The sequence below is a fragment of the Protopterus annectens genome, chromosome 8.part0 (assembly GCF_019279795.1).
Source record: "Protopterus annectens isolate FY-2018-M chromosome 8.part0, PAN1.0, whole genome shotgun sequence".
In the NCBI taxonomy this organism is placed as follows: Eukaryota; Metazoa; Chordata; order Ceratodontiformes; family Protopteridae; genus Protopterus; species Protopterus annectens.
The window spans coordinates 894,692,059-894,704,414 of record NC_056741.1 but is presented as its reverse complement, the minus strand read 5'-3'; the positions used below and the strand labels follow the sequence as shown (position 1 = coordinate 894,704,414).

The 12,356-nt window shown below is 40.3% G+C and overlaps 1 protein-coding gene across 1 annotated transcript in view; it reads right to left on the bottom strand.

The window, feature by feature from the left end:
- Positions 1-12,356, bottom strand: part of LOC122809141 (NXPE family member 4-like) — a 559,273-nt gene that overhangs the window by 201,323 nt on the left and 345,594 nt on the right. Inside the window, exon 4 of the mRNA XM_044080417.1 lies at positions 8,937-8,998. Within this exon, the coding sequence (XP_043936352.1) occupies positions 8,937-8,998 (62 nt within the window). The remainder of the gene's footprint in view (positions 1-8,936; positions 8,999-12,356) is intronic.

The window sequence follows — 12,356 nt, the reverse complement described above, 5'->3', positions numbered from 1 at the left end:
GTGCTAGTGCCGCCCATAGATAGCCAGTTTATTATATTTATTAGACTTGATTTCACCTTTAGATACTCTAATATTAGTAATATTAGCTATATACAGGATACAACCTATACATTCTTTAGTCAGTGTTCTTATGTGCATCGGTTGGGGTTTGGATATATTTTTACATAGATATATATATATATATATATATATATATATATATATATATATATATATATAAAACAGCTTCTGAGCCCCGCAAGCCTTTCTGTGTTGAAGGGAAGCCTTCTAGCTTATCAGTGGGAGTGGAAAGCAATAGCTAGCCTATCTACCACAAGAGGAGTGGTTCTGGCCAAGAAATTGTAGTTTATTGGCCCGTTTGGGCAGTTTTTCCCATCTCTCTCATCTTTCTGGTTTTAAATCCCATGTTTGCGCTTGATCCCCACCTTTCCCGTAACTAGTCTAGTCCAGGTACAGATTTGCTGTATCCAGGACTGTTTGTAAGATTCTGAGCCCCCCAAGCCTTTGTGTTGGAGTGCAGCCTTCTAGCTTATCAGTGGGAGTGGTAAGTACTAGATAGCCTGTCTACCACAAGAGGAGTGGCTCTTGGCCCAGGAATTGTAGTTCATTGATCATTCAGGAAGTTGTCCACCTCTTTCAACTTTCTGGTTTAAAAGACCACATCTGCGCTTGTTTCCCATCTTTCCTGTAACTAACCTACTGGAAAGCACTAGAAAGCCTTAAACTGATACAAGCCTTCTAGCTTAAAAGGGAGACTTTGGAGTGATTGAGTATCAGTTTTCTGTATTTTCTTGCTGCACTTAACTGTTTTCCGCCTAAACGCTGATTTTTCCAGCACTTATTGTGATTTAAAAGCTTGTTTTTTTCACCTATTGTACTTATTTGACTGCCTGCACTTTTAAAAACGTTTTTTGTTTAAATAAATTGTTTAACTGTTGTAGGCTACACACTAAAGTGCGATAGCCTTTTCTAATCGCTTGTAGTCGTTTAAAGCTGTTTTAAGTGTACATTTTTCTGTTTTTGCCTTATCTTTTCAAAACAAAAATTATTGTTTCCCGCCTTTCTAAGCTAGTATAGTCCAGTTTTCAGGCTAGTGCTGAATTCAGAGTTGTGTTACAGGTTTCTGAGTTGCCCATACCTTACTTGGATAGAGGGAAGTTTCTCTGTTCACCTGTGAAACAAGGGAACTTTGAGCAGCCATCTGTCCCTGGAGGAGTGGTTCCAGCCCAGAAGTTAGTAGTGTAAAAACTGCATTTGCACGGTTTTGTGCGCCGGGCAGCACTGGTTAGCTACGGTTAAATCCCCGGCTCCACTAAGTCTCCTCTTCAGTTTTTCACTTGAAACTAGTCTAACTCTCAACCTAAGCACTCAAAAAGCATCCTACAGTCCAGCACTTGCTCAGACCTAATAGCAAGCACTAATATACCCAGACACTTGACTGCCCAGCAGGGCAAGGATCTTTATCCACCCCTCACCAACCAAGCGACTAAGCAGCTCACCCTACTATTCAGGCATGACCAAAGGGCAATTTCAGGTGTACTCTCCAGTCCAGCTGGTGAATCTGGGTATCCTGAGGCAATGTTACAACTGCCTCATGTATACAGACAGCCCTCTCCTCCTACCACAAAACACTAACATATGCGAGAGATGCAATTATACAGCCAAACTGGAGGCTAAGCTCTCTCCACCCAAGACTGGAACAGGCAGTCATGAGGAGAAGGTTAACACTTGCACCACACCTCCAGCCTCACATAGACCTACTAAACCAGCACTGGCAAAAGATACACATAAATACACAAAATCATACTCGGAGGCTCTAAATAAAAACCTGAAAAAGTATCAGAGAGCTCCAAAGCAGACACCCACAAAACCTGCACCTCCCGTCACAAACCAGACCTCACATAAAACACAAAATCAATGTGCCGCAGAATCACAGCCCTTAAGGTAAAATAACATACCTAACACACTAGTAATAGGCAACTCAATAGTCAGGCACATTGATGCCCCACTCACAAGGCTGGACAAGGAGAAGGTTACTGTTCGCTGCCTATCGGGAGCCAGAATCCGCCACATAACACAAGCATTCAGGTCGCTCCAGAACAAGTACAAATATGACTCTGTCATTGTTCATGTTGGTGTGAATGACCTGAAATGTACTTCCCTGGTCTACATGAAAAGAGACATAGAAGAGCTCTCTGATCATGTAGCCCAGGTGGGTATAACCATTACCCTGAGTAGCATCCTGCTCTCACCAAGAATGATACCTCAGTATAAAGAAAAAAATGATCAATTTCAACAATTGGCTAAGCTTCTGGTGTCATTCAAAGGGGATCCAGCGCTGTCAGCCTGGGATGATATGCTCGACAAGCTGCTTTGCTTCACAAGATATGGCTTGTACCTGTCACCCCTTGGCTTTTGAATACTGGCCAAGGCTCTTGTTGCCCTCATAGTGCCTTTTTTAGGCAAGGCTCAAACTTCAAACCCACCACCGTAAACAGCACAAGTAAAATAATGAGGTTATGCTACTCAACGCCAGGAGTTTAAATCTCAAAATGCATGTGCTCGAAGCACTCCTAAGTATGGAGAACGTCGACATCTGTGCAGCAACTGAAACCTGGTTCAAGGCTCCAGAGAGCACTCCAGCACTACTGGGCTACAACTCATACCACACGTTTCAGCCACAGAACACAGACCGAAATACAAAAGGAGGGGGTGTATCCATATTCATCAAGGATACTCACACCTCCAGGTTAGTGGTGCAGCATGATACCTCTGAGATCATCCATGTGCAACTAATATCGGGCAAATCTGCAATGCAAATTGTGGCCTGCTACAGATCACCCTCCATGACCCAGGACCACCACTCAACCTTTCTGGAGACACTGGAAAACATGAAGGTCCTACCGAATACCCTGATATTGGGCAATTTCAATTACCCTAGCATTAACTGGGAAAATTACTTGAGTACAAACTCCCAGGCTCAGCGCTTCCTGGAATTTATCAACTCGAAAGCCCTGGATCAGCTGGTAAACTCCCCTACCAGAGGCCACAACATATTGGACCTGGTCATCATCACCAACATGGGCGACAGGTGTTCCTTCACTGGTTAGATCAGACCATAAACTAATCACCCTGGATGTCCATACCCCATCACCACCCCCAACCAAGGAAACCACAGTGAAAAACTTTTCTAAAGCAAACTTCACCTTACTTAAGGCAGAGGTGGTAAGTTTCACAGCCCCCACGCTAAAGGATAACACTGCCCAAGATGCAGAATCCCTTACAATTGCACTCTATGAGCACCTACAAGAATGCATGGATTGTGCCATCCCTAGCAAGACCAAGACTCACTCCCCTAAGAGAAGGAAACCAGTCTGGTGGACCCTGCCATAAACAGGTTATACAACAGAAGGAGGAAACTAGTTCAGAAAAAAAGCAAATCCCAAGAAGGAAAGACATCCCTGATCAGTATCAGTAAGAAACTAAGGTCCTTCATAAAATCATCCAAGGCTAACTTTGAAAGAAAAATAGCCACGGATTCGAAAGATAACCAAAAAGCCTTCTTTAGCTATGTCAAGAATCTAAGTGGCAACTTGCAGGTATGCTCTGAGCTAGTGCAAAATAGCACAAAATATACTGAACCTACTGATATTGCCAACATCCTGGCAGATAGATTCAGTGCAAACTTCACCTCCCTCTCACCTTCAAAAGGGCCCACAACAATACCGGAAAAGTGTAGTGTCCAGGAAATCACAGAAGCACAGGTGAAAACAGCCCTTTCAAAAGCCAAAAGCACAGCATCAATGGGGCCAGATGGTGTCCCAGGCTGCGTCTTGCATGAACTACAGAACGAACTATCCCCCCACCTAAACACACTGTTCAACCTCAGCCTCTCCACAGACTACATGCCCATAGAATGGCACACAGCAATGGTTATTCCACTCCACAAAGGAGGGGCCACAACTGACCCTGGTAACTATCAACCCATAAGCCTGACTAGCCTGGTCTGCAAGGCAATGGAGCGCATCATCATGGAACTCATTAACAAAGACATTGAGAACCTCCAAACAATTGACCTGACCCAGTTCGGCTTTGTTAAGGGCAGATCATGCCTACTAAACCTGGTTGACTTCTTCAAGACAGTCACCAAGGCCATAGACGAAGGAAAGGTGGTTCACACAGCTACCTTGATCTCGACAAGGTGTTCAACACCATTCTTCACTCGGGTATTATAGAAAAACTCACTGGCCTGAGCATGAACCCCTACGTCACAAGATGTGTTGCCAACTGGCTTACAGACAGAACTCACACGGTAAGAATAGCGGGCTCCAGGTCTGACTCTAAACCAGTCACAAGTGGTGTCCCGCAAGGCTCGGTTCTGGGAACCCTACTGTTCAGAATATATTTCTCAAAAGTACAGGCAAACACAGGCGGACTATGGCTAACCAAGTTCACTGGTGACTGCAAACTGGGAGCCATAACTGACTCTCCGGCTGACACGGACATCCTTCAAAAGCCTTTACTGAGACAGACACCTGGTATCAAAGTCATGGCCTCAAGCTAAATACCAAAAAATGCATAGTCATCCCATTTGGGAAAAACAAAACACTCACGAATTACAACATAGGTGGCAGCCCCCTTAATACAGAAGAGGTAATAAGAGATCTGGGGACCCAGGTAGATAGTAATCTCTCCTTTGACAATCATATTGCCAAAGTAGTTAGGAAATCCTTCTATGTGGCCCATCTAATTACTAAGGGGTTCGCATCTAGAAATAAAGAGGTTATAGTGCCCCTCTACTCATCACTCATCAGACCCATCATATAGTACAATGCCCCATTTGGGATGTACCTCACAAAACACTTCCAACAGCTGGAAAAACCACAAAACCACCTCACTAAGAGGATTACTGGCCTCAAACATATGTCCTGTGCAGCCCGACTGAAAAAAATCCAGCTGCACTCAGTGGCATATCGCTTACTCAGAGGTGATCTCTGCCTGACAAAGCCATTTCCAACTCAGAATTGATGGACATGCTCCACCTAAAGAAATCCAAGTCACTGCGAGCCACACGCTCTAGTGAGCTAAACCTCGCCACAACAATAAATAGAACATGCTGGAGGGATTGATTCCTGTCACAGACACTCCCCATGCTTTGGAACAAAATTCCTAACTACATTAGGCAGAGCCCCTCACTAACACTCTTCAAGAGAAGCCTTGACGAGTGGCTGGGTAACAGAAAATACACCCCTGGGATCACTTCATTGGCTCTGCTTGACAGAGGTTCAGTTAATTAATCAATGGGGTGGTGAAAGCCTACACACTCTGGCTAGGCTTAAAAATGCCCTCGGGCAGATAGCCTAGCCTAGTACCTACTTATGAACCTATGAACCCATAGATATATATATATATATATATATATATATATATATATATATATATATATATATATTTTTTACTATTATAATTTGCAGGTGCAATTATATGAAGTATTCGAATAACAGATGTTCAAATACTTCATACTTTGGCAGGTTATGTGAGCAAACAGTATTATTGCGAATGGACTGTGCATTGGCAATTATAACGTTCGCTCATGTAAGGGGATCGCGGTACAGGGCGGTTAGGGAAATAGATCCCTTTCCTCACTGTAGTGCGATCTCGGAGTTGGAATATTAAGTTAGGGGTGTGGGGGGTGCAGGGGGGCTTGCCCCCCTGCATAAACGTGATTTTAGGCTAGCTAGTTAGGGAGATAAGGGAAGGGTGGGATTGCTGTTAAGTGTCGAAAATGTAGTGAGCGACATTTTAGACATTAACAGCTGTTTTCCAACTTTAGGAACGTTCGGAATTGTGTACTTTCGGCGAAACACTTTGCTAATAAGTACACTTTTTTTCAAAATAATAATAGTAAACCTATATATATATATATATATATATATATATATATATATATATATATATATACACACATACATATACATATGTACGTATGTATGTATATATGTGTGTGCGTGTGTGTATATATATAATGTTTGCCTGCCTACAAATGTGTGTATTTTTGATATTTTGAGGTTGTCTGAATTTGTACTCCCCACTCCTTTATTATGCTCATTCATTTTGCTGGGATAGTGTTCTCACACAAAATTCTTACTCATGTGCTTGTGCTTGTGGCATAAAGTTTGGGTAAACAGTAGTGCAAATATTACTTTGCATAATGTTGTTGTGTCTTTCGACTTTTCCCGGTTAGGGGTCGCCACAGCAGAACTCCGGTCTGCTAATGATTGGTAGTTGATTTTTACGTGCCGAGTTACCAGCCCTGATGCACAACCTTCAACGAAGGTATGCCCATTCACGCATGTCTCCACGCAGAAGACGCTCTAGCTGAGAATCGAACCAGACAGGATCTTAGTGTGAGGCAACAAAGCAAAACATGCGTAAAATATTTTCCATTTAAGCTCATGTGATAGTGGAAATGCTGTTACAGAGAAATTGGAAGACAAGTGGGCACCTGTAAATTATCAGAGGCCACCAGGGAAGGGTTAGCCTCCTGTCAGTGTGAACATTACCTCTATGGGATGGTCAGTGTTGATGTGACACCTCGACCCCATGTAAAACAGGGTTGATGCTGATGGGAGTCGTCGGAGTTGCTGGTTAGGAATAAATAAGATTGAAGGAGAAAGTCTGAATTTATTGACAGTGATAGTTGGAGATACACACCTCCTCACAGGCAATTCTCATTTCAAACAAAAGATTAGAAGTAAAGAATAAATCTGCCAATTTGTACAAAATGATATAATCAGGAAAGCTATTTCAGAAACAAATTAGCCAACATGGCCTGTTAAAATGCTTGGCAGGCTACATAAACTGACTATGAACTATAAGCCCTAAAATAATTACATTCTAAGGATATATCTAATTCTGGCCATTCCAGCCTCGGTTGTAAGTGGCTGTTCATCAGAACTTGAGGTCACTTTTTTCTTGATGTGATCCCTTTTCTGTGTCATTAAACTGTGTATAAGGGTTTATAAGAAAGTCTGCTTCTACTGCAGGGGACAAGCAGTTCAGATGGGCTGACCTCTCTCAAATACTTTACCAGAGCTTGGCACTATTCCACAGGATAATAGGGGAGGCACAAAGCACTTTCAATGCAAAACAACCAAACAGGAATGTAGGGGATTATTGCATGTACTTGAGGGCGTGATTAGAGAAAGGTTTAAGGTCAGCTCTCGAAGTTTAAGTAAGAGCAGACAAATGCTCTAACTTGGATACATGACTTCTGAGGAACAGTGAAACATTCTTGTTGTGAAACCAGCTATCAAGAATATGTCAAAGTCCCAAAGACAGTTACTAAGACAGGAGTATGTAAGATAATAAAGTATCAATTTATTGATGGGATTTTATTTAATACATCACCAAATTAACCTAGCCCATTTAGCATGTAATATGGGAGGAGGTCAAGACTTTATAAAATAAACAGGAAAGTATACACTGTTAAATTAAACTGGCACTACTAAGCACGCTTGCACTGGCATTGTCAAATTCCTCTTCATAGTTTCAGTTGCATTCACAGGGTGTCAATGAATTCTGGAATTATTTTTTCTCTCTCTTTCTCTCTCTATCTCTGATTTAGACAAAACAGAATGTGCAACCCTGTCATTATGGGTCACTTAAACCTGTCATTATTTCCGAGGTTTAATTTATGCATTCCTTCCACTGAAGTACAAGACATTTAGGTTCATTTTGGATAGCTAGTGATAAGGAAAAGGCATCTAAGATAATTAAAGAGAAATTTATATGAATCATGCAAGAAAAAGGATGAAAAGTAGCAGGTCTTCTAAGAGAAGAAGATAGTGTTGGAGAACATAAAACAGAGGACAAAAAAAACAGAAAATGGAAAAGAAGAAACTCGCCTTAATCCTGGTACACAATTAATTTGTGGAAAGAACCTGGTGAGATGACATGAGAGGCACTTATACAGGATGGGTGTAGGTAAAAGACACTGTTCAGACTCAGAAGGGAGGTTCATGAACTAGACACATTTCTGAACTAATGACCCTTCCTAAAACTGTCCAGGAAACAAGAGGCAGATGGGTAAAGATTTCTACTAACACTTGGTATACATTTAGGATAATGCATGATTATTTACATATCTGGAGATGTATAAAACCCTTACAGAAAGGAAAACTGAAAAGTGTATGCATGAGGTATAGGCATTCACTGATGAGTTAAAGGCATTTCATGAAATGATGATAACTTTGGTGGTTGAAGCAACTGTGGTGAACACCATGGCACACAACAGGGTGCAGACTGGGTAGTACAATGTAATCAAAACATAGACCTTCCTGATAAAGATGCCTCCATGATAAAACTGATAAAATATCTAGTCTCATCCAGCACAGATATGGTCGGACTTGTCTGAAGTCTGGGAAATTCAAACAAGGGTAGCTATAGCGCCATGGTGCATTCAGAAACAGATAATGGAATTAAGCCATGGTCATAGTCATGCTGGGTGAAATACTTTGTTGTACTGGCAGAAGATGAGTACACAAGGTTGCCAAATGATGCCAACAGAGTGTAGTTTCACATGGTGCAGTCAAGAAAATGTGTACATATTCAGTCTGCATATCAGTTGAAACCTAAAGAGCAATGGTAAAGTGTGCGAATATTGTTATTGTACCCCTTCTCAAAGAAAGTGAAAATGTTCGTTGTTGACTTACAAACTACCTTAATGAAAAAGTTTTTTTTTAATAATTTATATATAAATAGAAAATATGACTCCATACACAGGTCGTTATATAATGTCATAGACGTATTTGCATATGTGATATCCATATGAAATTTCCTTGGGAAAAATTAGGATATTAACTGTATAATTTTTCAATAGAAAGTCAAAGTGCACAAATGTAATGCTCATTGATATAAACATTGTAACAGTTTACCTTTGCCCTTCACAAAAATAGATGCTGGTCCTGCTGGTAGGATATCCATCAAAATATTGTCACTACAAAATAGAGAAAAGCATTAGAAGTGAAATACACCACATTCAATTAAGTTATGCCACACTTTTTATGCAAGACAGTGGCAACATTCTATATGTTTACTCATAAACCTTGGTCCCAGAACAAATATACAAATAAGAATAATTTACCCATTTCTGTTTATCATACATCCAAAACAACTTGAAAAGGAGGTGGAGTTAGATATGTAAAGATTGTCACTATGTCATTTGAGGCATTATTCCTAATGTATTTTCACAGTAAACAGATGAGAACTATGTTTAATTTACATCCTTCTCTAAGATCCTGAGTAGACATTTTGCAATGTCCATAAATCATGCTGCTGTGGCATGCATAAAGTCCATACATAAATCCCTCTTATGAGTTTCAAAAGGGTCCTATAAGTGCACTGTTCAGAGATATTCTACAAGTTACATTCTCAGTCAATGCACACAATAAGAAAGGCATATATATAAAGACTTTTTACTGAGGGTAAGCATGCATTCAGTGCGGCTCCACTGCATATATTACCCTATTTCCTGCAAGTATAAGGTTTACCCCTAGTTAAAAGAGATTAGTGAAACCACAGAGTTTTTCTGTCGGCAAGCATTTTCCATGAGGATATGATATTATGTGGTACAGATGAATCCACATATTTAGTCTTTTAACCTTAGAGAGAGTACATTGTGTAACCCTGGAAGTACCTTACAGCACATGTATATATAATTCCGGAGGCCCACAACTGACAGTAATACTCTCGTCTGCTGATAATCCACACATTCTTCTTATAATGCCTGTATGTACTCCTGTAGAGTTTTTGAATCATGGTTTTGTTTGTGCTCAATTCACTTTTTATGGAAATAACTTGTGAGATCAAAGGTAAACTGTGAAGAAATTGTCTCACTTTATGCTAAGATCATTTATAAACACGTTTAGTCATGATATTAATTACATTTACAGCTTAAATGGCACATGACATTCTTCTCTCAACCACAGTACCTAAACATAGTACAAGGAGTGCAAGACAACTTCAGCTAGTAGTACTCTGTCTGGAAGCTCTGAGTTTTACACAGTATTTGGCCTTTGGTGTGTATCTTATGCATCATAAAGTATAACCAAATATTTCTTTACATACTTTTCATATTTGTTTCTTCCTCCCTGCTTGCTGACAATACAAAAGAAACAAAAATGTCAGCTGACCAAGAGAACAGATGATAAACACGGTAAATGAGTAATGATACAATCACTGTTGAGCTGTGGAGATAGGAGAAGCTTCCAAGTTAAAGTCTCTGGCAAAACACGTTTAATAAACAGAGGACGTCTTCTAGCAGCTATTTTGTGATTTTGTTATTTTAATCAATTTATTAAATGCTTTTTGCCAGAGGTTTTAACTTGGAAGCTTCTTCTATCTCCATGGCTGAACAGTGAATTTATCATTACTGCTTAATGACAATCAGTACTCCTCCTAAAGGGTCCATCCAATTTTGCCCTATTAAAGGAGTACCGACAGCACTCTGGGATTATTTACAGAATTTTAAATATTTTTATATGTAATTCCAGACTCTGACCACCTGGAGGCTGGCATATTGACGTGGTTTGGATAAATCAGGTTGCCATCCAGTATCCCAGAAATCATTGTTTGGCTCAAAAATGTTACATCATGCAGGCCTCCGTTTGCCTAAAGTTCCTGTCATTTCATAGATGTTGCATGTGTACAAAGTACTGAGTAAAATAGAACAGTGTAAGTAACATTCCCTGCTGCTGGATGACTACTTAAAACAGAAACAGTGCAAATGCTTACTGCTGCCTTTTTTCTAATTTAGTTTAAATGGCACTAGTTTGTGAGACAATGAATTCCAGTCCATTTACTTCTCCCCTCCCCCATATCACTTAGCTTCCCTAGCTGTCAAAGTCCTGAGGGTAATTTGACCTGGTAATGCCATTGATTGGCAGATCTCAGCAGGGTGCTTGACTCATGTAATTTAATCTTTGCTCTAGCATTTCCTTTGTTAGGGGGGACTTTTTTTTGCTGCACTATAGCCATGGCCTTACTTGACTGCAATCACATCCAGTAAGGTCTTGCACCAAGGAGCTAAAGAATAAAACATTTATACTATTAACCAGTTTAGATCTTTATTAATTTAAGTACTAAGGTATCACTTCATGCTTCTACCTTGTTAAAAATTGAGATTTACATATGCAAAGTGTGTTGGTATGCAGTGTTTGCCTTCATATGTTTTTACTCCGCTGGTTGATTTGCAAAAAAAACCTTTTGCAGTGTCCCTGGATTTGTCTTTGTACATACAAACCACATTGCTATATTTTCCCCTTCCTTTTTCATGTGTCCAGAAGTCACTGATAAAGTAAAATTCTTATTGATTTATTTTTTAATAAAGGACATCAAGATTAACTTACCTTGAATCAGATAATGGATGTCATTGCAAAGAATCACTGTTGAAATATTTGTGCATGGACAAAATCCCTTACTAAATCTATTTGCCAGCCTCCAGTTCAATTGGTGCTATGGCTTTAATATACTGGTGTGTTTGCTCATGCCTTCCAAATATCTCCACCATTACATACCAGTTTTGCAGTGTAGTAACCACCTGACATACCCATACACCTTTAGCCATCAATATGCAGATACTCCTGTTCATGTGAGTATGTGAATTCATTATCAGACTTAAGGTGTGGAAGCTGCACTGAATAATTCTAGGTGCTTGTTCAGGTTTCACATGGTGCTTGCTTAGAGCTTCTCTCATGTTAAGCCACTATGAATATGTTGCACTGCCACCTCTGATACCAGGGTAATGTTTTAATCTTTCTATTCCCGCACTGCACAGTAGCAGTATCTGGTGCAAATACAACAGAGAAGTATGCAAGCGATACACCACCTAAGCATCATTTGCCATGCAGAATGTACAAGTATGCATACCAAATTTCTGTGTTTCCAAACATCGGTGTTGCTACACTACTACTGAATAAAATGAACAGCACTCAGGCTGGGGGAAGGACAAGGGAGCCATGACATCATAGAATGGGTTGGTCTTATTATTTTAGTTAGAATCAGATGATGGCTGTGGTGATGTCACTTTGGGGGAGGAAACTGATTAAAAAAAAAAAAAAAAAAGTACCTGCACTGCCTGGCCTTGATGATGTCAGTAATTGGGCGACTCCAGCAAGCTTTATTCAAACGTGAGAGAATCATTTTGTAAGTGAAACCATCGCAGTATGAGAAGGTAGGCTTCTGTTACAGAAGTAAGGGGAATTATAAAAACTGTAAATGCTTTATTGTTGTTGCTTTACAGAGGACAATGTAAATAGGGAGGAAAAGGGCCGTGAAGTTGAGGAATACATTAGAGA